This window comes from Podarcis filfolensis (genome assembly GCF_964270895.1).
Source record: "Podarcis filfolensis genome assembly, chromosome: 7".
Lineage (NCBI taxonomy): Eukaryota > Metazoa > Chordata > Lepidosauria > Squamata > Lacertidae > Podarcis > Podarcis filfolensis.
In genome coordinates, this window is record NC_139603.1 from 24,847,514 (window position 1) to 24,875,249 (window position 27,736).

The following is a 27,736-nucleotide window of genomic DNA, read 5'->3' on the forward strand; positions in this document are numbered from 1 at the left end:
CTAAGCCGCTTCTGGCGAACCAGAGCAGCGCACAGAAACGCCGTTTACCTTCCCGCTGGAGCGGTACCTATTTATCTCCTTGCACTTTGACGTGCTTTTGAACTGCTAGGTTGGCAGGAGCAGGGACCGAGCAGCAGGAGCAGCAGGGGATTCGAACCACCGACCTTCTGATCAGCAAGTCCTAGGCTCTGTGGTTTAACCCACAGCGGCACCCGCGTCCCTACATGGGGAATAAGCCCTATTAAACTCACTGGATCTTACTTCTGGGTAGACAGGCCGATATAGGACTGCACCACTAAGAGAACATTTCCACAAAAAACCACAACATCCCCTCATGAGGTTGTGCATTTATTGTTTGTCATCATGAGCCATTTGCTTTACAAGATAGGACCACCTTGGTTGTTAGAAACCAAAGATTCACTTCTTGGGGTGTGTAATCCTGTGGATTTAGATAGGGGAAAGCCTGACAGAATTTGTTAATATCCTTATAAGCACCATCCATATGCCCTTGTTTTCCCCACAAAGAACAGGTTCAACAAGTCCCTTCCAAAAGAGGCTTACAATCTAAATATAAGACACAGGAAACCAGCAGACGGCAGGAAGGGAAACAGGAAGCAGGACTGGACATGGGAAGCTAACAAGCATCTGAGGAAGCATAAACAGGATCAGGCTTTTAAGTGGAAGGTTTTTTTGTCGAGATCCAATGCACAGAGTTTAGTGCTGAAATCTGATAACAGTTTTCATAAAACACAGGTGCTAATTGCTGCAATTATTAGGCGTGACCTGATCTGTTCCCTTTGTGTTTCTTAAAATGATGTGGAATAAACACCCTTGCAGCAAACTACTGTACACGCCCAATACAGTTTGCCACCTGAGGCGAACTACAAATGGGGTCCCCCCCCATCCCACCTGGGAAGAAGGGGCGAGTGAAGTTCTACATCAGGAACAAGTGGGGGGTGAGGAGATAAAGATCTGCCTAAGGGTGTGAGAAGACCAGCAGCACATCATATTCATTGAGAGGCAGTATTATTCTGTGATGAACAGTGGTATATAAATCAAATAAACAAATAAGTAAAATAAAAGGAGAGGATGCTGAGGGGACAGCAGATCTGGCTCTAAGGAGCAAGTCACAGCTGTCACCACCACCATGACAGTAGCAGCAGCAGCATCCCTTGCCAGGGCCTGTTCAGTACTGGCCCCAACTTGGTGGAACGCTCTGTCACAAGAGACTAGGTCCCTGTGGTACTTGACATCTTTCCGCGGGGCCTGCAAGACAGAGCTGTTCCACCTGGCCTTTGGTTTGGACTCAGTCTGACCCTTATGTTTCCCTCCCCTTATGGTTTTGACTTTTAAAATGAGGCTGCATTTTAAATTGCATTTTAACCTGTCTTTTAATTTTTTAATTTTTTCCCCTTATGCTTTTATTGAAATGTTATTGGTGTTAGCCGCCCTGAGCCCGGCTCTGGCGGGTGAGGGCAGGGTATAAATAAAAGTTATTATTAGTAGTATTAAAGGCTGAATCTGCTGCCCCTGTGACTCCTGCTGCCTGAGGCAGTTGCCTCACTTTGTCTCATGGGTGGGCCGGCCCGGATTACCCACCCACTTAGACACATACCAGCTTCGACATTTTTGTGCAGCAACACACTGCCATCTCTCTCCGCCCCTACGGAAGCCATGCAAGCGCTGGTTCGAGAGCGCTGCAACCCTCTCTCCCGGGGTCTCCTCTTAGGACCCAGCAGGCGGGGCGGGGTCAGACGGAATCGTCACGGCGCGAGGCGACGCGATTCGCGAGGCGGCGCTCCGATTGGCCGCGGGGCGGGGAAGGTTCTGCTTGTATTCCGGAGCCCGCCCGCCCTACTCCTCTCGCTCCTCCCACTCACCGCCCCCTCCCACCACACACGCTCCTCCCTCTCCCCCGTCTCTTCTCCTTTCCGTTCGCGCCAGTCAGAACGAGGGAAGAAGGGGGCGGAGCGTCGCGTCTTGACCTGCGCAGTAGAGACTTTCTCTCCCTCCCTCCCCCCGCCCTCCGCGGGCACGCAGGCCCTCACGCACTCCCTCAGGCCGCCGCCATCGCAGGCTCCTCAGCGAGCGCCTCAGGTTTCCTGCCCGGTGAAGGAGGGCCATGAGCGGCAGCGGCGGCTCCTGACGGCGGCGCCGCTGAGCCCGCCTCGCTCGCTCGCTCCTCCTCCTCCCTTCGCGCCGAGGATGCTGAAGATGAAGCTGCCGGTGAAGCAGCAGCAGCAGCAACGGCAGACGATGAGCCACCAGGAGGCGGACGACGGCGGCGGCGAGGGAGCGGCGGTTGGCGGCCTGGCCTGCCACCCGCGCCGAAGCGGCTCCTCAGGGGCGGCGGCTTCCCCGGGCCCCGGAGGCCCGCCTCTGCGGTGCCTCTGCGGCTGCTCGGCCGGCGGCGCCCGCGAGGCGGTCTACGAGTGGTTCGGCCTGGCGCTGGGCTCCTCTCAGCGGCTGGAGTTCGCCGTGGGGCTGCTGGACCTGCTCAACCCGCTCGAGCTGCGCTTCCTGGGCTCTTGCCTGGAGGAGCTGGCCCGAAAGGACTACCACTGCCTGAGGGACTCCGAGGCCAAGGCCAACGGAGGAGACGCCGCCCCGGCGGCCACCGGCAACCCCGCCGCCCAGGCGCAGCAGCAGCAGCAGCAGCCGCCGCAAGCCCTCACGCCGACGCCGCCTTCCCCCCCGGGCGCCGCTGCTGCAGCCGCTGCTGCTTCCCCGCCTCCGGCCGCGCCTGCCCCGCCGCCGGGGGGCAGCGACTTCCGCGACCCGGCCGTGCGCTCCAAGCTCATCGTGTACTTGGCGCTGCTGGGCTCCGAGAACCGAGAGGCGGCCAGCCGGCTGCACCGGCTGCTGCCTCGCGTGGACGCCATCCTGCAGAGCTGCCGGCCCGGCGGCGGCGAGGAAGAGGAGGAAGCGGCGGCGGGGAGAGGCGAGGAAAAGGCGTCGTCGGAAGAGGGCCTGGGTCTGGTGGCCCAGGAGGAGCTGTTGCTGCTCTTCACCATGGCATCCCTGCACCCCGCTTTCTCCTTCCACCAGAGGGTCACCCTCCGGGAGCACCTGGAGCGGCTGCGGAGGGCCCTTTGCCGCGACGGCGCGGAGGACGCGGGCGGGCTCACCTGCCGCGGGGGTCGGGTAAGGGCGCCGCTTTGAACGCGCGGAGAGAGAAAAAAGAGAGAAACACACGTCTCTCGCATAGCCCGCCCCCGCCTTTTGCTAATCCCCCCTCCCACGCGTCATGAATGGAGTCTTCCCGAGCTTCCCCCCCCCCCGGTGCTCTCGCCTGCTGCACAGGCGCCCGGAAGAACTTCTCCTTGTGACATAACAGTGTCTCGAGTTAGGGGATGAGCTGTTAGAGGCCCTCCGCGCTCCATCCCTTCCTCAAAGTGGCCCTTTATTTGCGGAGGAGGAATCTGGGGGGGGGGAGCTCAGTCCGTGGGGGGGAGCTGCAGTGTGTGTGTCTGCTGCAATAGGTCCTCTTGTCCTTAGCAGGATGAGCTGACCCAGTTTATCCCTCTGCTCCTGGAAGTAAGGGAGTCTCCCATTGCCTCACCGCTGCTTTTCCACAAAATATTTTGGTACAAGCTGCCGCGGATGTGCGTTGCACAGAAAGGCAGGATATGGGGGGGGGGGTTAGTTTAAATATACGTTGCTGGTTATGTGACCGTGCAACTGGTACGTGCAACGGCTGTGGTTTAGATAGACCTGGTGGCACAGAATTAGAACAGCATGAAAATCGGAAGTTGAGGCATATTTGCAGGAGGCTTGAGGTACTAACTCCCATTTAGAACTTCATTTTCTATTTCTAAAGCAAGCCTGCTATTTTCATGAGGGCATAGAAAGGCCACAACGATGGTGCCGTTTTTTTAGTTTGCATCAACATACAAGCAAAAGGATTTGCAGGTGTAACTTAAAAGCCCTTGCGCAGTTGAAATGGGATTTCCTGTTGCCAGTGGTGAAAGAGCCAAAATGCCTCAGCAAATGATGATGGCAATATATTTTCCCACATTTGTTCTGAGCATATGATACAGTGCTACATCTAGGTCTGGGCCTCAGGGCCAAAGTCAAGGACACCACACTAAGAGGAAGGAGGCAAAAAAAAACCATGCAGAGAGTGGCTTGGGATGAAGTTTAATGGTAAACAAGGCTGCTGTCAGTACCTGGACTGGTGTTGGGCATGCTGGGGCTCACCAAGTTTGATGCTAGTTGCCATAGAAACAATATCCACACACACACTGGGGAGATTACACATACATAGTTACAGGTGTGCATTTATTTTATATATAAATTATCCTTTTCTATTCCCAAGTATGTTTAGCATCAGGGCAGCAAAAGCGAACACCATTTCTTTCCTCTAATTGTGTTACAGTTTAAGCAAGTTTCAGATGTGAAACTGCATCTCCTCGGGGTATATTTTTGCTATTTTTGTTTTCTGTTATACGTTATGAATGTCAAAATAGTTATAATCCATGGAATAAGTGAGGAGGAAGATAAATGTTAAGTGTGTTCTTCACAACTGAAGTGTGTGGCCCCGTAAAACTATTAGTTCACTATGCAGTTTCTGAACATAGGACCCTACATTTTAGTATTTTGAGAGAAAATAAAATATTTGTCTTCACTCCATGCACTTTTTTTAAAATAATTATTTCATTGATATAGCATCATCTGTCTGTTTTCCAAAGAACAGATGTGACAGGTTCCTAGCCCAGGGGCTTACAGGCACATAGAAGGGGAGGGAAATTGAGGCAGGTTAGACAGAGGAAGAATATGGTTCCATTACACGTACTTTGGCTTATATACACAAAAGTACATGGTGCTGTTCATTTTGGAATTGAACATCTTGAGTAGCTCTAGGTTGGGGAAGGTTGCAATGGTGGATGAGGGGAGTGACAATTCCAGAGAAAACAGAGGGGAAGTGGAATTGGGGAGGTACCCTCATGTTTGAAATGGACTTCTCAGGCAGAATCAGAGGTTAAATTGTGGGGTTCCTCAAGGTTCAGTTTTCTCTCCCATACTGTTCAACATCTACATGAAACTGCGGAGTTGGGTTGGGTCATCCAGAGTTTTGGAGTGCGTTATCAGCAATCTACTGATGACACACAGCTCTACTGCACCTTTACATCTTCTTTATAGTGGATATGATGGACTGGTGTCTTGCCTCAGTAATGGACTGGATGAGAGCCATTACTGAATCTTAATCCAGATAAGACTGAGGCACTGTTAGTGGTTCCCTAGACCAGATGGATGGGAGCTTGCCTGCTTTTCATTGGGTTACATTCCCACCAAAGGAGCGAGTACGCAGGATCTGTTAGGCTTAGGTAGTCTCAGTCCCGTGGAGTTCCTTCCATCAGCTTTGACTGGTGGCCCAGCTGTGTCCCTGTCTGGACAGGGATAGCCTCACTTCTGTTGTCTATGCTCTAGTAACCTCTAGATTAGATTACTGCAATGCATTGTATGTGGGGCTGCCTCTGTAGGCGGTTTGGAAACTTCATCTGTTGCAGAATTAAGTGGCCAATTTGCTCACCAGAGTACGACTGAGCATACAATTCCAATCCTGGCCCAGCTGCACTGGCTGCCAGTTAGTTTCTGAGCCCAATTCAGAGTGCTGGTTTTGACCTATAAAGCCTTAAATGGCGCAGGACCGCAATATCTCAAGGACTACCTCTCATATGAACCAACCTAGACTCTGCAATCATCATCTTGAGAGGTCCGGAGGGTAGCAACATTTCTGCGTTGGCTTCCTGCTTGTGGAATGCTTTCCCCCAGGTAGACTCACCTAGCACCTTCGTTACATATTTTTAGGAGCCAGGCAAATATATTCCTCTTCTCCCAGGCCTTTGGCTACTTAAACAATCTATGGCCTTTTAAACTTGGTGAGAGGTGGACTCTTGCTTTGCTTTGTTATGTCAGTTGGTGAATGTGGTTTGGAGAAATAGCCTAATAGGCCCAATTGGACCCCTAGCTAGAGGTTTCTCGCTCCAGCTATAGGACTTGGTTTAAAATTTTGAAATGACTGCTCCAATTTAAAATAACTTATTTGATAATGCTACATACATTTAGAAAAGGAACAGATTTTTAATTAGAGACCCTAAGTTGCATATATAATGCATTTTGCATTATTTTTCACATGCATGTTGTTTCCTGTTGTCTTTCTACTGTCATACTTTTATATCACTAAATGTAATCAGGTTTATATTTAATATTTTTATTTCTTTTCCTCAATTTAGAACTTTTCTCATAACTGCATGGCAAGGAATGAGAGCGGTTTACTTGAACAAAGGGCAGCACTTCATGATAAGCATATGGTAGCCTCCCACAGACCACAACAAGAAGGTATGTAGATCAAAATCTCATATTTTGAGTAGCTAACAGATTAGCAAAGTTTTATCCCCATTTTATGTCTTTTGCTCTCAGTTAGTGGTGAAGTGGAAATGTTTACACTGTTACGTTGTTTGATTAAAAACATCCCATTTTTGGAAATATGTAGCTTTTGTAATATCAATTGGTATAATAAAAAATGAATCAAAGTCAAATTGGGCAATTGTAATAGAGTATCAATCAAATGTAAAAACCAAGTTACAATTAACTTTCAAAAGACTATTACTTAGAAACAAATTTACGTGCACAGCTCCTCAGGTATGCTCAAATGCGTGTATTTTCCGTGTCTTCCATTTCTTCTTAAATTGCTACTATGGGCAGTGTGTGTTAATAAGTTGCCATGTATTTGAATATTTATAAACCAATAACATAATTTCCAGCTAAAGCTTTGAATTTGTTTGATTATAACATTTAAGGTACACTGAGTATGCCTCCATTGATTCATTTTTTTCTGATAATACTTTACTTTGACTGCTTTTGTATATTTGCTTATGTTATATAAATCAAACAGATATGCTACATCACGTCTCTGGCAGTGGAAAATAAAAAGAATCATCTCCCGCCAGCCCCTGCCCCCCAACTTTCATTGGTAATTCGAGTTGATGAAATTCACAAACTAGGAATATCCATTTTTGCTATTGCAAAGCTTTTTAATAGGAGCTAATTAAGATGGTTCTTAAGTACAGCTAATGGATTAGAAATTTCTGGGAACTAACAGAGGAGGGACAGAACCCTTCGGCGGCATCCCACTACATTTCTGTACAGGGTGTAGAAAAGAGGGCTTTCCTCCTGGTAGTCCAGTTTATTTATGTGCTGCATGCAGAGGATGGAAAAAGAACTCAGGCCCTTTTCTACTGGCCTTAAGTCCTGCCTGTATGTAATTCCTTGTTTCCTGTTGCTGCTAGACTAGTGTTTAAACACAAAGTGGGATAAGTGTGCACGTATTTAAAAAATAAATAAATGTAGTTGTGTTTGCATCTGTTTAAGTTAAAAGGAACTATGGTTCAAAAATTAATGAAGTCTGACTTTTTCTTGTCTTGGGACTAAGCCTGTGGTGTTTCATTAAGTGGGCAGGATTGTAATGCTACAAATAACTTAAAACACTATTTAAAAGAGGAATGGCTGGATTTGGTTTTAAAGGTTCATTGACCCTTTTGCAGTGCAGTCCAGCCAGGTATATTGCAATTTTACTTTTTAAAGTTGTATTTATGTTTCAAACTGTGTTTTATGTTTTACACTGCTTAGAGGTATTAAAATATTAGGTGGTTTATAGCTGTTTTAAAATAAATAAATAAAATGTGTTCCCATGTTGTGGTAACTACCTTGCTTCTGTTCTGTTCTCTCTTCTCCTTGCTGTTCTTCATTTCATAATGAGTAAGGGGAATTGAGAGCTGTTACATTTGATAAAAGATGTCCCAGTCAATGTCTTCATTGTGTAGGAGGACAGAAGTAGTTGTCTAAAATTGTGGAGTTGTTCTTTTTACACTAATTCTCCAGAAATACTGGGAGATAACTGAGATAACTCCAGAAATACTGAGAAATAACTCATGATTTAATTAATTCTAACTTGCTGATTTCTTGGGTTGCTCAGCTGTAATACAGTTTGAAGTCAAACAGTGAATTAGTGCAAATAGGCCTTTAACAATTCATTTTGGCAGATATCGCTGTGTAGCCTATGCAGATATAGTTGGATCAGCATACAATGGGCAACAGAGGACTAGCCCCCATTGCACAGTGGTACTGATGGGTAGTAAATTGAAGACTTTGAAAAACCATATACAGTGGTATCTCGGGTTACATACACTTCAGGTTACATACGCTTCAGGTTACAGACTCCGCTAACCCAGAAATAGTGCTTCAGATTAAGAACTTTGCTTCAGGATGAGAACAGAAATCGTGCTCTGGCAGCGCGGTGGCAGCAGGAGGCCCCATTAGCTAAAGTGGTGCTTCAGGTTAAGAACAGTTTCAGGTTAAGTACGGACCTCCGGAATGAATTAAGTACTTAACCCAAGGTACTACCATTGTAGTTAGAAAGAAGCAGTGATGTGGTGTTTCCAAATATCTAATTCCAGGTCCAGCTTTCTAGTGTTTTATCAACCTGGGCAGGTACCTAATACAGAGAGGTTAAATCATGAAAAGTACTTGTGAATTGTTGAACATTTTTACATTTCCAGTTTGTGTTTTTCAGCTGTTCATATTGAAAAGATAATGCTGAAAGGAGTACCAAGGAAAAGAGCTGACAAACATCTGGAGTATACTTTCAAAGTAAGTGATCTATCTGTGGGCTACAAATATTTGCATTGATTGCAGTTCAGAGTTATTTAGGTATAAAATAATGAGATTTTGCTATTGTATTTCATTACAATGTTTGTGCACTGCCTTAAGAAGCTTGATTGAAGGGTGGTCTAAAAATATAAGAATACATTAGAAAAGGGTTAAAATGTCAGATGGATGTTCTTGCTTAATCAAGCAACACTTACCTATGCATAGATTCACAGAGTTTTTTATGCCAGTTTGTTGTATGAGTATTGTAATTTGTTATGAAAACACTGTTACCTTGTTATATTAAAAGAGAAATGCTTACCATCAAATTGAATGTGTAGTTTGAAATGGGCTAATTGGGGCACCGTAATATATTTTAGTATATATGAAGATGATATTTCCCAACTAAAAATGCTAATTTGGATAAAAAGATTTATCTGTCCTCTATTAGTCATACTATTTGGAGAATAGAAAAATCATGAATCAAGTACTATATATAAAGAGTACTTGATACATGTTCAGTGAACTTACTGTAATATGTCAGGGCAGTGGTTTAGAGGTTAGATATTACACCAAATGAAATCAGTTTTGGGATGAGATTCATTCTTGTATCTGTCTTTTTATCATGTTTGGGAATGCTAGAATACCTTCTGTTTCTAAAAGTGGCTTCCCCAACAGGCTGATTGAACTTAGTCTGGATGGCACCAGAATAGGAAAGGCTACCTTGATTACATGGAACATTGGTATCAAATCTGTCATGGTACCCTGTAAAAGCAATGTGTGGCTATATAATTATATTTTCTTTTTCATCAGGTAATCTGGTCTGATCATTCTATATCCTGTGTAACAAAAACACATCAAGATTTACAGGAATTTCTACTAAAAGTACGTATTTGAAAGGGATTGTATTATATTCAAAGGTACAAAGCTAGCTTGAGATTTATGTATTTGATCTTCAAGGTAGAACTGAAAAGCTACTATTTTACCAGTGACTTTAAAACATACATACACATGGTGAACATGTTCAGATGTTATATGCAATTTGAGTTTGTGCTTATTACAGAATGTTGACAGTTTAAATTGGTTAGGAAGCAACAATTTCAAGTTGTTAGCTGCAAGTAACTTATCAAGTAGGGACTGCTTGTTTCAGCAATAACTACATACATACATATCTATATCAATACTGTCTAATATTAGAGTCAATTTGGTGGGACCATTTGAGGTCCTCTATCTCTGTAATCTCTACATCTAAAGTGGCAGATGTCAGATTAGCTAAACTGCCACTTCCATGGCCGAGTGAGGAAAATTTCCAGGCAGGTTGCTCCCATGTCCTAAACCTCTAGAGCTTTAGAGAATTTGTCTCCAGGAGGACATATCTATATAACAGTGCTTTAGGATTTGTAGGTTGGGATTGTAGCATTGGGAACCAGAGGGCATAGGAATGTTGTAGAAGAGAGGAGCTCAGTATTGGGAATGCAGGGTAGAAGTGGATCTTCCTATGATGCAGGGATCACAATCCTTGTGAGAGCTCTTTTTCACGTCTGAACTAGGGACAGCAAGATGGTGATTGCTACAAAGTGTCGATTGACTTACAATCATCACTGCAGTATGGCTGACTTGTATTAAGACATGAGCTCTGATGTTCTCTTAAAAGAACCTATCATGTCTATACTATCATTTGAAATAATGTATTAAGTCAAGTGTAATTTAAAAATTAGTATGTTGTTGATGGTCAGCTTATAGTTGGGGGAAGTATAATGGTGGCTGTTAAGAAGAAAAAATAGCAAAATGTTTTCCGGCATCTTCAATGTGTTAAAGCTGTTTATGGTTATTCTATTGTAAAATACGTAGAATTTTAGCCCAGACACTGAAAGGAGTTTATTTGTCCTCAACTGCTTGGGAACTTCTAAATACTAGACACTGAAAGATTTTACAAGTAGGCTTCCAAATTATTTATTCCATTTGCCATGAAACCTGTGGTTGCCAAAGTAAAATTGACTACTGCAAAATAGGCACAATGTAATAGCTTTTTTCATGCCTGGAAGAAGTTGTGGTTCTAATTAGAGAAGGGATTAAGCTTTAATTAACATTAACCTGCTTTTATTTCTAGTCTGAAGGGGTGGGTTGTGTTTAAAAAAACCTAAAAATTGCATTAATCAATGGTCTGTCTATTATTGGGACGGGGAAATGAAATGCAGTGCTAAGTAAACATCCTATCAGCACAAGATTTCCTGCTGGCACAGTCCCCCCCCCCCCTTGCTGTTCTAGTTTGGGCGTTCAGCTCTTCGGAGCAGATTTGAGGAGGGTGTATGGCTGTGTAGAGATTGGGGGGGGCACATTGTATAAGTGGGAATCCTTGTGCTGATGGGATGCTTGCTTAGTGCTGCATTGGATATAAGCCACTGCTGATAGAGTGTAAAAGGAGCTGTTGCCGCCTTATGATGATTTGCATGACTACTTTGATACAAATTGCTGTTATCTGCCAATAATTAACATTATCCCTCTCACCAGCTTCCAAAGGAACTTTCTTCTGAAGCATTTGACAATACTATTTTAGGAGCATTAAATCAAGGGTTCCAGAAGCAAGAAGAAAGGCGACACCTAGACTTTGAACCCATGATAAGGTAATAGTTTGAGGAAATTAATATGGTGTTTAATATATTAATTTTGATGTGGTGCTCTCACCCTCCATATTATGCATGTGGTTAATCTTTTTAAACTAGAGATTCACATAGGAAGACACCTTATACCAAATCAGAACATTGTTATAGCTAGCTCAGTATTGTTTACACTGACTGGCAGTGGCTCTCCAGGTTTTTAGATGAGAATCTTTTTCATGCCAGGAAATGGAGGAATGGAGGTGCTAGGAATTGAATCTGGGACACTTTGCGTGCAAAACATGTGCTGTGTCACTGAGCTTCACTCCTTTCCTTTAATCTGCACCTATGGAACTATAGTTCTGCAACTTCAGAATATGAAAAACAAGGCATTGCTGAGTCTGCATAGCTGTAATTAAACTGCATATTCAAACTGGTGTCTCCAGAATCCTAAGAATGCCGAGGAGGAAGGAAGGAGAGCATAACTTTTCCATTCCTCACTTGGAGAGAACATTTGTGTTCCTGCATCTTTGGAATATCCTCTCCAAAGAATTTTGTTTCACCTCTTCTGACTTTTTTGAGAGAGCGCTAAAAATGTTTATATCCTTTTAGGCCTTTGACCTATTCTAAATACTGGCTTTTAGGGTTCTGAATTGCATTTTTTACTTCATTGATTTTCATTTTAAGCTGCTCTGGGAGGTCTGGCCCTTTAAGGCAGAACAGAACAATAAATTTGTATGCCAATATGAATGAAATCCAATTCTATTAGTTCTTATATGCATTGCTGACCATAAGACATGGGCCCATAGAGTACAGGACCTATGCAAGTGTTGCATCCAACACATAAGATATGGACATGAGAATTACTATGCATTCTACTGAGCCACCACTCTTGTTTCTGAGATTTTAAGTAGTTCTTACCTTCTTGCTTTATCATTTTATCCTGTTGGGCAGGAGAGGCATGGCTAGTAATTGGGTATGAGCCTTTCTTCCTATCACACCTAAGACCTTAGCAACGCAAACTAGCCAAGTTGCATAGGTACATCTTCTGTCTTGTACCAGACACCTGAAATAAACTGTACCTGTCCATTGTGTGTACATGTCATGCCAAATTTGGCTTTGCCACAACGTAATGTGTAATGCAATTCTTATTCTGGGTCAAGCATTAGTGTTTTAACATAAGCCTAGAAATTCACTTCCATCTGCTCCCCTACCCAGAATAGGATATGAATTAGCAATGGGTAGAATCGTATTCTTAAATTTGGTTTTTAAATCACAAATCTTAACAGAGAAAAGCAAGGGAGCAATCAGAATAATATATGTCCTCTCAGCCCCTCATTTTTTGTGTGTGGGGATGGCTAGTTCACATTCCATTTCTGGGTGTTTGGTTTGGGTTTAAATAAAAGCTAAGTTGAATGAATGAAAAAGTAATATATAGGTTAAGGTAACCTTGATTGGATTGTTTACTTTTTATTTATTTTTAGGCAGCTGTTTTCAACAACATCTCAAGCTTTTCTGCAGAATCAAAGAGTAAACAGCTTCTTTCAATCTCTGTCCTCGGAGTCTTTGCACGTGCACAGTAAGAAATTTCTAAACACACTTCTGATTGATTTACAGATTAATACAAAGTGTTTGTATCAGATAAGCTTACACACTTATATTTAAGATACACTTACATTGACTTCAGTAGGAGTAATAGATGTAACTGAGACAGTGTGCAGTCTCAGACTGGTGTATCAAGATTTGATAGCCACTAAAGTTTGAATGCTACAGCCTGCCCGCCCCCTGGCCCTTTTAACTTTTGAGGTCCAGACATACACTTCAGTAGAAAGCTATAAACTCTCCTAAGCCTTTAAACATTGTAAAACTGATGTCATCTGATTCCAGGCTCCAGAAATGCCATCATGTGCTTTATCAACATAGTCGACTGATCCTATCTATTGTGTTCTTAGAATTTCTTACTAGAGTTCTGGCTTTCAGATAATAACCCTTGGAAAGCAACTCATGGAAAACACTATTTCCAAGTATGCTGAAAACTGTATAGCTTTTGTACAAAAATGAATAGATGGTTGACATAAGCTATCTAATGATATACTGTATCTTGAAAGCTGGCCAGTAAAAAAGAAGATATGAAATTAAATGAAGACTGAAAACCGATGGTGTAAGCAGAGCCATCCTGTCAGGTCCTTAGCAGTTTTAGAGATTAGCATATTAAGAACAGATAACCAGCTAAAATTATCAACTTACTGTTTTACAATAAAATTAACTTGCTGCAGTATTGGCAGACAAGGACTTCTAAACCAAGAGGAGGAGAGTGTATGTGTGAGAGGCTTTGGAATGTATATAGTTCTGCTTTTAAATACATAATTTTATCCCTCACACCAAACCAGTACAGGAGTTCTCTAAATGCTCCTAATGTTAGACTGGTTAAGCTGCCATGGAGTCTTGAAGCAAATTAACGCAATTATCTGCAAGGTATACTCTCCGTAACTTCAAATTTTCTACAGCCCTTTGTAAAACTAGGTAGCTGTTAAAATTAACCTTTTGAGTAATATCTTTTGAAGTTGCTCAATGATGCTTACCTTCCAGATAATCTCCAATCTTCTCTGAAGACATCTAAGCTACCGGAACATTTCAAGGAGGACAGCTCAGAAGCTTCAAGTCAGGAGGAAGGTAAGCATGCAGTTCAAAATGAACTTGCAGTTCATTATCCTGCCCCCCCTTACCCCTACTATAGTAGTATTTTTGCTCTTGTGAAAATGCAGAGGGCCAAGGATGAAATTTTATTATTTATCATTTGACTGGGTTGCCCCAGCCACTCTGGTTAATTAAAATTAACTTGATCAATAATGTTTTTACTATTCTTTCCTATCCAGAAATGATACAGCACACAGTGATTCACAAGAAACATAATGGGAAATGTCCTATTACGAAGTAGGTCCTTGTTATTTTCTCATTTAAACTAATCCATTTGATGCTTGGTTTTTTTGAGGGGAGAAATATCTGTCATACTGCTGTTATGAAATTGCTAGGGAACCTCTTGTGGCAAATTGTAAATCTTAGGTTTAGTATTAGGAAAATTTTGCTACAGCACAGTTTTCTTTCTACATATACCGGTAATTCAAGGAAACAGCATCTGTGAAGGGAGACAAACCAGTTAAGCCAACCCCCCCTTTTTTTTTATTCACTGCTGCCACCAAGTGGATATCTTTATTTTCCCTTACTGCTTTCCACAGAGAAGTCCTTTAAAGTTCTGGACTTTAATTCAACCAGCCTACTCCCAACACTGGATAGAGTGGCAAACTGTTTGGTCATGGGTTGAATAACAAGATTTCAGATGACGTTTTTCAAAAACAAACTATACTTTCACTTAAGATTTTAGTAAGCCACGGACAAAAAAACATTTATTTACAGTTTGAGTAGGTAACAGAAATAAATGCATCCAGCTTATACCTGTTCTAGGTTGTTTCCCTAACTAAGCCAATACTTTAATAGTTTGAATCCTTTAATTCAGTTCTGGGCCATATTGTTCTCTTCTTCATATTCCTTTTTGCTGCAGTGCTGAACTTTCTACAATTCCAGCTTTCATTCAGCTCTTCAGTCACTAACTGCCCTATTTTCTAGCATCACTTTGTAGACCATTTCTCTAGACCAGACATATCCAACCAGTCAACCGCTATCGACAGGTAGATCCCCTGGTGATCCCTGTCGATCGCGGGATTAAAAAAACTCTGGAATGAATGCTTCTTTCCCCTTGCTCTGTCCCTCCGTCGTATCAAGCAGGCGTATTTTTGCAGCTTCTATTTGCGATGGTGGATACTATGATTGCCTTCAGCACTGCCTGCTCTTGTTAGCTGTGGCGTTTGAGTTGAGTTATTGATGTTATTTCCCCTTTTAAGAAGCTCAGCAACTGTGGTCAATTCCTCAAAAAAGCTCAACAACTCTGTTCTCCCCCCAAAAAGCTCGACAATCCTCAATGACAGTGGGTAGATCACCGCCAGTTTTTTTATACTGGAAGTAGATTGCAGTCTCTTGGGAGTTGGATGGGCGTGCTCTAGACCATCTAGAGAATAGAGTCTTGATTAAATTTCTATTTCCCATTAATTGCCAAGTTCCTAGGGTAGGTATTTGATCTTCCTGTGCACAGGTTAATGAGCAACACACTTTTTAAATATTTACAATATTACAATAAATTAATATTTACAATAAAAATAGTTTGTGCATATTATTATAAAAATGAGAAATGTTTGTGTCAACATGAATATTGTTGTGAAAGTAATCATATTTACATGGTTGTAAATTACTCCATACTCCCACATTCTGTAACATAACAGGTTCCACTTTTCCATAAATATGCTACCATCCTGTCTTTCTTACCTTATTTTGACATCCAAAACTTTCAATAACTGTTGAAAAGTTGTTGACACTTCCTCCTTCTTTACCTTGTTATGCCTAATAGACACCCTCGCAGCTGTCAGAAGATAATAATTTCTCTGGCTTCCTTGAAATCCCCTCTTAAACTTCTGACTCTCCTGCAAACAATTTGCTGAGCAAAACATCTCCTTATACTTTTAACTTTCCTATGACCTCCAATGCGCAGCACAAAATAGCAGGCAGTCTTTATTTCTTTGGGAAAAAATTAACATGAGCAAAGGTTGAAAGGACCTCTTGAATGAGCACACTTCACCGACTTTTTACTTGCACACATTCCCACTGTCTAATCTCTTCAGCCATCTCTGGTGTGGTAGCCCATATTAGCTTGGCTGCAGTGCTCTTTCAACAGGAAAAATGCATCACAGTGTTATTGATGCACAATAATTACCTTGAAGACACTTGCTAACCTAGCTTTTTAAGACTGGCAGAACAATGGGTGCTGCTGCCTGCTTGGGAGATTCCCAGTTTGTTTATGTAATACAATATAAAAAGAAAAACATACAAAATATGACAACAAATAGCAGGCAGAGGATTAAGTATCTCAGTTTTAAAAGGCTCAGACATACCAGTGCTAAGGGAGGTGAAATGAGTGAATTAACAAATGCAGTTGCTACTTTGTCCCAAGTGTGCAGATTAGTGTCTATCTATAGAAATCCAGTCTCTGAAATTTAGTAAAAAGAACTAGCCTTGTGGGTTGTACATGGGTGGACATTTTCCTGGATGAATTGAAATGTTAGAGGTACTTTCAGTGACATAAACTCATGTATTTCTTATAACAGCACAGTTAATACTAAATGTTCTTCACTGGATGGCTTCAACATAAATTCTGAGCATAACGGTGTGGCAGACTGGAGAAGAAAAGGCTGTGCTGTTCAGCAGCATCCAGAGCATTGCACGTTACTTGATCAGGTATTTATTTGATGTGTCTTAAAAGCACATATTTCTTAAGTGGCAGCAGAACCCCATTGAATTTACGTGTCTTATTTTTAATGAAACCTCTCTGGAGTGACAGTGCTGGTGATGAATTACACCACTTTTCACAAGAGACCTCTTACCCCTCCATAGGCTGAGTGACAGGTGCCAGCAGTAGCATTTCAAAGAGATGGAAGGAGTAGAGCAATGGGCAGGGTGGGGCAAGCTACAGAGAGCAGAAACATGACCCAGAGGCTTTTGCATAATTTGCAATGTTCATGGAAGGGAACGTGACAGTTCATAAATACCATGTGTGCATTAAAAAAAAAAACTTAGGTAGTGCTTTTCTTCATCTGAATGTGGTTGGAAAGCAAAAGAGCTGAAACCACTATCTATAGTCTTCTGGTTTTGAATTGAATTGTGCCACTCCCTGTGTCACTTTAAGATGAGTGTTAGACAGTTAGATCATCTGCATCCCATCTTCCAAGCAAGATACTGCCCAGAAGCCACCAGTTAATTAGCCACAATTTTAAGCAGTGAAAGCCTTGTATGTCATTCCCATTTTTAAGCAATGGAAATGCATGTTTAAGCTTAGATAGGACTTTCAAAGAGGAAATCATATGCAAATATTTATTTGACTCAGTTAAGACAGAGAGGTTCCTTGAGTGTGCTGGAACACCAGCAGAGCATAAGCATAGAAAATTGTGAGAACTTGTACATCTCATTCCAAATGATGAGCTGTTATGTGGGAGGAAAATAACTTTGTGTCAACGTTGTTCCTTTGGTCTAAGTGCAGTTGTAGCATTTGTCGGTCTCTGAAGTGGGAGGCTTTTGATCTGCTATTTCGTTCTCCAGTATACAGGGGAGAAGAGAATTTTGCCTGTAATGAGCAAGAAGAAAGGAAAGCTCCAACCGGAAAAGTAAGTACTACACACATTAAAAAGAAACAGAATATAGCTTATGCATTTATCAAAATATAGGCATTAAGTATAGCATTCAAATTTATTGGCTTATGTTAGAGGAAAGCTGATCTTTTTCAGAATTTGCTATGAGGTTTTTTTGTTTTGTTTACTATGAGTGGTAAACAGAGTACAAACCGTGGCTTCCGCTTGCAGGTTTGTTTGGAGAGAAACAGATCACGATCACTGGTTCACACACATTTAGCCAAGTTTATGGTGTGTTTCTTCCAACTCCAGGCAAGGTAGAATAAACTAGCAGCAATTGAGCAGCATGCAATAGCACGATGCTCATTCACAGTACGTCATTGATTGTTTCTTAGGTCACATCCACACCATATATTTAAAGCACATTTGTACTACTTCAACAGTCATGGTTTACCCCAAAGAATCCTGGGGATTGTAATACACCCCTCTCAACTGCTTCCCACTTCTTCAACAAACTGCAGTGCCTAAGATTCTTTGTGTATGGTGTGGATGTGACCTTACGGTGGCTTACCGTGATATGCACACCAGGTCTTTCATGCAGATGTTGACTTACTATCTAATAGCCTAATCAGAGGTTTGCCTAGACATACAAAATACAATTTGTTAATATAATGCAATGTATTAACATATATTAATATATGCATGTGTACCAGTAACTACGGTCATGTTAAACCAAGAGTTTAAAAACTTCTGAGTTTTGTATAGCACAATCCATATCCTTGAATAATTTTGAAGTTGAATTGAAAATACTAACCTCGAGGTCCTATGAGAGACTTCATGACCACTTATTTTGGAAAATGAACTATGTTTGTATTCTCACACAGAGATAAAATAAAGAGAACTGACGCCAGGTTTACCATCAGAACTAGCTGTATGAGAGTCGCCGATGCTCACCTCCACCCAGGAACAGTAAAAGGTAGGAAATGTTCTTCACTTTTATTAAATTAGAGAAGCTTTTTCCCTTTATTCTAGTTAAGAGATAGAACTCATTTTTCTTTCAATTTGTGGTTTAATCTAGTTGTCCTGCATGTCTATGGCACAGTTGGGAGTGTGGTGTTCAAAAGGTACTGTGGCTATCAAGGTGTTAGTAGAGAGTACCCATTCTGGATGGGACCCACCAGTGCTTTGGTTTGTGTCAGTGAATGGCATATGGTAGGCTGTTCCCTACACTAACAGATAAAAATGATCTTGACATGGTCACTATTCCACTTGAGATACTGCCGTGGGTAAATGGCTGCAAGTACTGTAAAGGGACTGTGTTTGATCTCTCCCCCAACTCGAGGACTGTGTTTGATCTCTCCCCCAACTCGAGTCACCTGACTCCAAGGTGATACTTGAATACAAGGCACCTGTGTAAGGTCTAGATGAAGATCTGAAATGGCAAACGTCTTCTTTTGATCCTCTTAATGAGTCCCAAAAGCAGGCATAAGCAAACTCGGCCCTCCAGATGTTTTGGGACTACAACTCCCATCATCCCTAGCTAACAGGACCAATGGTCAGGGATGATGGGAATTGTCCCAAAACATCTGACAGGCCAAGTTTGGGGATGCCTGCCCAAAAGGATAATATGGCCATGTCAAGCTATTGCATTGATCCTCCTCTACCAGCTTTCTCTTCCTCCAATCTAATTGAGTAGATTCACTGACAAGACTTGGTTCCTAGTCTGTAGTATTAGTGTCCTCCAGGCAGAAATTGAATTCTGCCCCAGTAATTGTTTCATCAAAGCCCAGCCTTCCAGAACTGATCCTTGATAAAATCTGCTGCATCTCCTTAGAACACACACTCCTGGATGCAGTGTTGCATCAAATGTTCAGGTCATGCAGTCCTCCTTGTGCATAGTGTTTCTGTTTAGACTGATGTTCTTGAAGATTGCCTTCACTTTCGTATTTTGTCCTACCATTGAGACCATAAACCCCTAGAGCACAGAAAAAATTGTAGTCACACTTGCTTGAGAAGCCAACCATCTTACCTTCCCACATATAAAACTGTTGATGCTTCAAAACCCTAAATGGTAGCCATATATTGGTACCATAGTGCAATCTACGACTGGAACCAGTACTTATGCATGCTACTTCCAACTCTGCACTGAGAATTAAATATTTCTGATTAAAGCCTTTCTGATGTGGAGCCAGCATACTCTGTGGGATTCACTTGTTACAAGCATGCACTTGTCACAGTTAACCATTTCCTTCCTTTCACACTTAAATCGCTAAGAAATATCTGTAGCAGAGGAGCTATGGAATATTCTTTTTAATTTTTCCAAAACTAAGAGTACGGATCTAGTTTGAACGTTCATTAATGATTTGGGGTCTGGATACCCCTTTTCTTCTCAAGTGACTAGATAGGTATGGGGAAAGCACTTCTGTTTTCTCTTTATGGAGTAGCTACATGAAATTATTGATCTTACTGACATTCAGAAATCTGAAATTCTGCTGAGCCAGTTGGAACAGTTGCCTCAGTGGCATCCTGGAGCAAAAGGAAGATCAGTCTTGATATGCACTCAAAAAACAAGCAATAAAACTCCACTTGATACAGCAGTTCCATCACCTTCATCTCTGATTCTATTCTATGGAATAGGTTCAGCCATAGTGACCACTTCCTTGGTCCCAACAGGTCCAGATTTTCAGTGACAACATTCTTACCATATTTGGCACTAATACCTTCTTCTCCAGTGCCAAAACCTCTGGATGGAGCAGGGCACATATTTTTTTCCTAGTGACAATTTTATATTTGCTAGTCTGCCCAGTAAACTGCATCCTCTGTATCTGTACGCAATCTGACTTAGCCCTTGCCTTTCAAAAAAGATCTCCAACTTAAATTTGTCGCAGGTTTTGATTGGTTAACTTTTCTGTTTGCAGGAAAGTCTTGCATATCTGTGAATCACTCTGGTCTTCCCCCCTTTGTAAGAGTCATAGTTCTGGAAGGATATCTGTTTCATTTGTTACGTCACTCTTAAGATGTCTGTGATTCCAACCAACCTCCAATTCTCTTGATGGCTAGCTACCACATAATAGATTCTGCCAAGACTTGGGCATTATAGTATCTGGAGAATGGCTATATTTTCTGTGTGTGTGTTGGATAGAAATACCTCTTGAAAAGGTGTGCCACTGCGTACTTCCTAAAGCTGATGTAGCATTTGGCAGAGCATGTCTTTCATAGCCTGTTTTTGGACCTAAAGCCACCTGCATCCTCTTACAGGGGTCGGCAAGCCAGTTGTGTTCTTCAGGTTGCCATAGGTACAGCTTAAGACACATGCATATGATAAGGTCCTCTAAAGAGGAGGAAACGTAAGTGTTAGCAACCTGGCCTAAAGTTCTAGAATATTCCCAGAGTTGGCCCTGCATTGGTGCAGAACCCTGCTGGGAACTGCCCAGATAATTACTTAAACAATGGCAATCCCATGTTTAGATAGGACAGGATGTATCGTGGGGATGCTCAGGATTATGGTGATGATGATGATGATTTATTTTGCAGAGTTGAATTGGTCGTGTATTTCTTCCAAAATTACATGGGCCAGAATTCAAATAATTGAACACTAGCCCTCTGTTTCTTACTTTTGAATCAGAGGACTTTGAGCAGCACTCGTACATGGTGGGGAGATTAACTGTTCAACGAGAGAAAGTAAAAAGCTCCCACTGTTCATGCCCATGGCCATTGTGTCTAAAGTAGCTCTTTGAAATTCAGCCGTAGATTCTGGTATATCATGGCAATGGCATTGTACAGTTGTGTAAAGGTTCTTGTCTTTTACTATTGGATAACAAACAAAAGATCCTTACTATGGACTTGATTTCAGGGAGCTATTGACTAGGTAGCAGGTGAACATTGCAGAAAATGGCAAGTTAATATGCATATTAATTAATTGACCATGTCTAGTGGTAACCTTTGCTGAAATGAAATCTCTTCTAGATTCAAATTTAGACATTACAATGGGACATGACACGTGTGGAGAAACCTCTTCAGAGAGTTACAGTTCTCCTTCTAGTCCACGGCATGATGGAAGGGAAAGCTTTGAAAGTGAAGACGAAAAAGACAGAGGTTGTATATCTGTACTTTTAAAATAATAAGAGTATATATATAATTCCTTTAGTGTGCTTCTCCTTTCATTTGGATTGGTGTGCCTAGGTCAGGGACACAGAAATAGCCTTAGCAACTCCACTGATAACTAGGTATTATATTCTGCATTCTAACTGAAGTTTTAAAATCTGGATTCCTCTGCACAGAGGGGGACAGCCTTCTTCTTAGATCTTTTCTCCCTCCCTGTTTGGGAGCACTTGTCTAACTAAACCATAAATGTATTTGTGAAAACTGCAGGACATACTTGCAAAGGTTCAGAACATCATACCACAATGTAACCTGCACCTAATCTTGTGAAATAACTTCTTTTTCATACCTCTGTGACTATGTTCAGAGTGGCTTTAAATGCCTCTTCTGAACCCATGGATGAAGAGGTGACTATTCTGCACATCCATTCCATCTGCCTCATATACTAACAAATCTCTACTCTCTATTAGTGTCATCGACAACTCTTGTTTTATATTGGTCATTAAAAATAGACTTAATTTAAGCAGAATCGTAGAGTTGGAAGTGGCCCCAAGGGCCATCTAGTCCAACCCCCTGCAATGCAGTAATCTTTGCCTGTATGTATTGTGGGTTCCTGAGAGAAAAGGCTTGAAAAGAAATATAGGCATAGTTAGAGCTGGGCTTCAAGCTTTACTCAAGTCCCACAAAATCTGAATTGCCTTATCTGTTCTTGAATTGATGTAATTTTCCAAACTTGCATATTATGTATTATAACCTTAAATATACAATTTGCTTTTCAAAATCACTTAAACTTACTGACTTTATTTTCAGTCATTTAAAATGTTTTTACATAACTACTTTCCCACTTTAGTAACGTAACTGAGAAAGTAATGGATTTCATAGAATTGTAGAGTTGGAATGGACCCTGCAGATCATTTAATCCAATCCCCTGCTATGCAGGAATACACAGCTGTCCTATATAGGGATCAAACCTGCAACCTTGGCATTATCAGCACCATGCTCTAACCAACATGTATTTCCTGGGTTGTATTCCGTATAGTGCTAAGTACCTCATTGTGTGAGCGGAACAACTTCCCTTGTACAACAGGACTTCTCCTTCTTCCATGTGCCCCCTAAATCTGTTCTGGACAGATTTTGGGGTGGTGTGATGGAGGATAGGAATAAACCATTAAACAAGAGGAAGTCATTCTGCTCATACAGTTATTTAGCTGAATACCACTTGATGTGTCTATTCAAGATACTGAAATTTTATTTACAAATGCCATGACTGTTTCACAGATAAAAGGACTACCCACTTCTCATTAACATAAACTAAATAAGAGATAATACTTTCACAGTGCAGTTGAATAATTGTGAGCAGAAGTGCCTTACCAGGCAAGCGTATTTTTAAAGATGCTCAAATGATGACATAATAGGCCATACGGTGATTTTTGTAGCTTTCAATTGTGGTACAAAGTTGGATGCTTCCTGTGAGCAAGAAATGGGAAACTGAAAAATAGCAAGGAGCAATCATCACTATAAATGGCAACTTTAATCTACCTGTCCGTCTCTCCCCCCCCCCAATATTATTGTATTATTAGTCCTTTTAAAGCTATTTGAAGTGGCTAGGTCTGGAAAATATTGCTTATAGAACCCTTAATGTTTAAGTGCTTAATTATACCCTGTTTCCCCGCAGACACAGACAGCAATTCTGAAGATTCTGGGAACCAAAATGTGATGAGATTTGCTGGTTACGGTGCTACGGACCTCAATAAGTCACCTGCACAGATTTCGGTGAGATCAGACAATGGAAATATCGTAGAGGATCCTTTGAATCCACAGTTTCAGCACATTTCCTTTATACCTGCTCTGCACTACGTGGTGCACAATGGTGCACAGAAGCCTGAAACTGTAGTCCCACCACCCATATCTGCTGATGGGAAAACTTTGGGAATGGTGGTCACAAATGCAGCTCCTGTTGGAATGGGCTCCACTGGTGAATCTGAGAAACATGTTGAACTTCTGTCTTCGCCTTTGTCTACCACTTTCCTCCCGCCCGCAGTCCAGTCTGGTAGCCCTGCATTGCATCTAGCAATACACAGAATGAAGATACCTTCGCCGCAGGCGCCGTCTGAAAATTGTGCAGTTAGTGGACCACAGCAACAAACTGGAAACTTAAGTATTGGATCACCAAACACTGCCTTTATCCCAGTCCACAACCCAGGTAACTTCCACGGGCCCACAGTTCCTACTACAGACCCAATCTCAAAACCTTCACCCCATGTGATGGGCTTAAATCAAATGGTGCCTCACGTTGAGGGGAACGCAGGAGTGATCCCTCAACCTCCCAGTCTAAAAGTAGTTGTTCCTGCAGCTGGCCTCTCCCCAGCACTTCCACCAGCTCCGTTTCCTGTTCCAGTGACTCTTCATGCTACCAGTGTGTTGCCCAATCAGAGTACGACTGTGCTGAACACTGTGGCATCAACACCACCACCTCCATCATCTGGTCTGTGCGCTAGTCAGGTCCAGCCTACTGTTCCTCCTGCAATTCCTACCCACACACCAGGTCCTGCACCCAGTCCGAGCCCTGCTTTAACCCACAGCACCGCCCAGAGTGACAGCACATCCTACATTAGCGCTGTTGGGAACACTAACGCCAGTGGGAATCTCTTGTCTCCACCGCAGTTGGGGTCTGGGCCTTGCGGGCCGTGTGGGTCTTGTGGTCGCAGATGCAGCTGTGGGACCAACGGAAGTCTTCAGATTAACAGTTACATTTATACCAATCCACTTCACGGACAGTTCTACCGAGTTCCATCTTTCATCCCTCTGCCATCACTTTGCAGTGGTAGCTACCTCAACCAACCGCATCAAACCAATGGAGCACAGATTCCTTTTTTCGTGCCTCGGGCCTCTTATGCAAACGGGCATCTGATGCATGACCCCGTAATGGGGAGCCAAACCAACTACGGTATGCAGCAAATGGCAGGATATGGGAGGTTGTTCCCTGTGTACCAAGCTTCAAATGTAGTTGCCAATACTAATGGATCAGGGCCCAAGAAGAATGGGAATGTGTCCTGTTATAATTGTGGTGTTAGTGGGCACTATGCACAGGACTGTAAGCAGTCATCTTTGGAGGCCAGTCAACAAGGTAATCCTAACTCCCAACACGGTTGCTTCTGAATTCACTTAGCTTCTATTCTTGACCCTGCTGCTCCCATCCTGCTATCTGTGGGTTGTATGACACTTTGTGTGCGTGTGTGTGCGTGTGCATGCATGATTGTCAGTAATGTCATCTAAGAGCTTGTAATTGGGCCCAAATAAGTTACTTTGTCATAATGGCATTCACAGATAACCAAGCAAAAAACTGGGTCACACGGCACCAGTAAGGGAATAGCAAGTGAAATTTGCAGTGCACCTCCCTGGTTTATTAGATTTTTGCACTGTTAAAATGTGACTCTGTATCTCTTTAGTAGCACATCCCAAAGCAGTTACAAAACAAAACATGGTTTTTAAAGTTGGTAATTTACACATGCTTTACATGTTATGAACTTAAAACCAACCACTCACTTACCCCTATGCATAACTAAAAAACAACAACAAATCTCCCTCTCCCTGTTAATGTGACTGATTAGACATTTCAAAATGTGTGGATAAACCATTAAAATGTAGGGTGCCATCTGTTTTATAGCAGTATTCTTTTTAATATTTGTAACTGTGATTTATCCATTTCCACCCCTTGGGGTTTTTTGTGTTGTTGTTTTGGTGTGTGTGTGTTTATATCTGGTAAAACTTGAACAGAGAAGATCAGTTTGGTAGACTGAAGCTATGTGTTCTAGAGTAGTCCCATTGAAATAGGTGGAATTGCTCTACAGTTGTTAAGTCCAGTATACTGTATGCTTGCTTGTTTGTTTGGAAGAAACTGTCTTAAGACTTTCCTTTTATCTAAAATCTGTCTTCTAGGCAGGTTATATAGATGTAGCTTCCATTTGGATGGAAGAATAGGATTTGAGGAAGGGTATGTTCATTTGGGGGTTTTGTAGGTTTTCTTATAACTTTATTATTAAGTGTAAGCAGTGACTTAGTAAGTTCTTTTTCCTGTTCTAGGCACTTACAGATTGAGATATGCACCTCCCCCACCCCCTTCTAATGATACGTTGGATTCCGCTGACTGAAACCAAGTAAACATTGCCTACATACCAAAATGAAGGTTGGGAAGTCTGGGGAGTTCTTTGGATTTGAGAGATTCCTTGTGTGTGTTTATTTTTTTTTTCCTTTTGCATTTTTTCATTGCTCGTGAATGTCTGTTGTAATACAAAGGAAGAAAGCGGTTTTGCTCCTGGTCTGACTTGCATAAAGCATGTTGCTATCTCGGCCAATCAATCAAAAGAGTATTTGAATGAATAGACTTTTGCACTGAAGATATGCAATGTTTACTGCAGTTTTTTTTTTTTAAAGAAAAGGTCATTTAACCTCTGACTACACTGGTTGAACAGCTATACGGTTGAAAGGGGTAATTGGAGCATGCTCTCACAAGCCACCTTCCCCTTGCCCTCATTTTCTCGTGCTGCTATTGTTCTTTCCCACCTTTTGCTGGGTCATTCTCTCTCCATGGGACTGGTTTGATGTTCAGCCGTTTATTTCTGGCCCGTAACACTAGTAAATTCCTATGCTTTTGATCTGATGGGGGCATTGCTTGCTTTTTTGAGAGAGAGTTTGGAAATTCACAATAGTACATGTGCAAAAACGGACAAAAATAAAGAGCTTATATGTGCCTAAAAGACACAAATAAAACATAGGATGGGGAAGGCTTAAAGCTGTGTGTGGACCTTTAACTGATTTCTGAAATAGAAATACATTGAACAACTTTACTTCTGTTGTAGTATTCTTTTTTAAGCCTGTTGGTTCAAATTGTGTAACTGGTATGAATGCCTTAGTTTGTGTGTCTGCATTTGTAATGACAGTTGGCAGCAAATCCCTTTATTAAACATATACACTACATTGTTGATACAAAAATGACTTGATTTTTAACATCTTCCCCTTTAGACTGTTACAGTGTTGTGTTAGAATGTAACTGGTTTATTTCAATCTGGTCAAAAATCTATGTATTCTACAGAACCGTCGGGTATTTGTATACTAGAACCAGTCTACCAAATAGCAATGTCACTTTCTTATGACAATTTTACCACTGTGTGATCACGATATAATGTGAAAGGCTCTGATGAGTGTAAAGATTGATCATGTTATATCACAAAGTTTTAACACTGCTGTATTTTATTTCTCAAAGCCAAGATGTACTAAATTGCTTCCAGATAATATTTGATTTCTTAAGTGCACTGAGTTTATCTGGAAGAAAGCTTTTGACTGTTGAAATCAACACTGAACTACCATCCTTTGTGTACCCATAGGTATCACAATTCATAGAAGAAATGTAGATTTTGCTTAAAAAAAAAGATATGCAGCAGATGGGAAGCAGTCAAAACAGTTTTCATTTCATTTCTAATTGCTAAACAAGAAACTTGAAGAAGCTTGATTTACTACATTTCTTCATAGATAGCATTTATATTTATAGCACCAATATATTTTGAAAGTGAGGGAGTAAAGGGGTAGATGAGAGCTTTAATTTAAAAAAGAAAATTAGCATAGGAAATTATCTCCGTTATAAAAAGTACTTTTATTTGCTCTGGGTATGTTGGACCACATTAAAATGAAATAATTGCTTTTGAGTTTAGTGAGGGTGTTGAAAGCACCAGTGGACTTCATTTTCAATTATCTGCCAGTTTACTTTATGGAACTTTATGATTTCAGATACTGTACTGTAAATGGGAGGTATGTTGCCTTCTCTTTATTTGTATGTTTACCATATACTTTGATATTTGAAATGTTATGTATGGGAAAGCTCACTTATATTTCTAGAACAAATTGGATTTTATGCAGCATCTTTCCTTGAATTAACAGCAATAAAAAGAGAAAAAAATCATGTTTGAAAATACTGTACTTTTATTCAAGGCAATGAATTGTCTTACCCATATCCTACATTGAAGTTTAGAGAGTTGATTGTTTTAGCAGGCTCCAAAGATCTTAAGCTTGAATAAAAGTTATACACTGAACTGATAGAGGCTGGGTACAAATCACTGCATAACTCTACTCAAAACTGGTTCAAATCAGAGATGCTGGGAAAAT

At 41.6% G+C, this 27,736-nt stretch overlaps 1 protein-coding gene across 1 annotated transcript; it reads left to right on the forward strand.

Annotated features, from left to right (window-relative positions):
• The first annotated feature begins 1,305 nt into the window (after positions 1-1,305).
• ZCCHC2 (zinc finger CCHC-type containing 2) lies at positions 1,306-27,533 on the forward strand. Its single transcript, XM_083623698.1, has 14 exons — positions 1,306-3,144; positions 6,237-6,342; positions 8,576-8,652; positions 9,463-9,534; positions 11,161-11,273; positions 12,731-12,825; positions 13,836-13,919; positions 14,123-14,180; positions 16,460-16,589; positions 17,448-17,512; positions 18,361-18,452; positions 21,443-21,571; positions 23,253-24,704; positions 25,661-27,533. The coding sequence occupies exons 1-14, from the start codon at positions 1,573-1,575 to the stop codon at positions 25,726-25,728; spliced, it is 4,113 nt and encodes a 1,370-aa protein (XP_083479824.1). The 5' UTR covers positions 1,306-1,572; the 3' UTR covers positions 25,729-27,533.
• Positions 27,534-27,736: the final 203 nt, after the last annotated feature.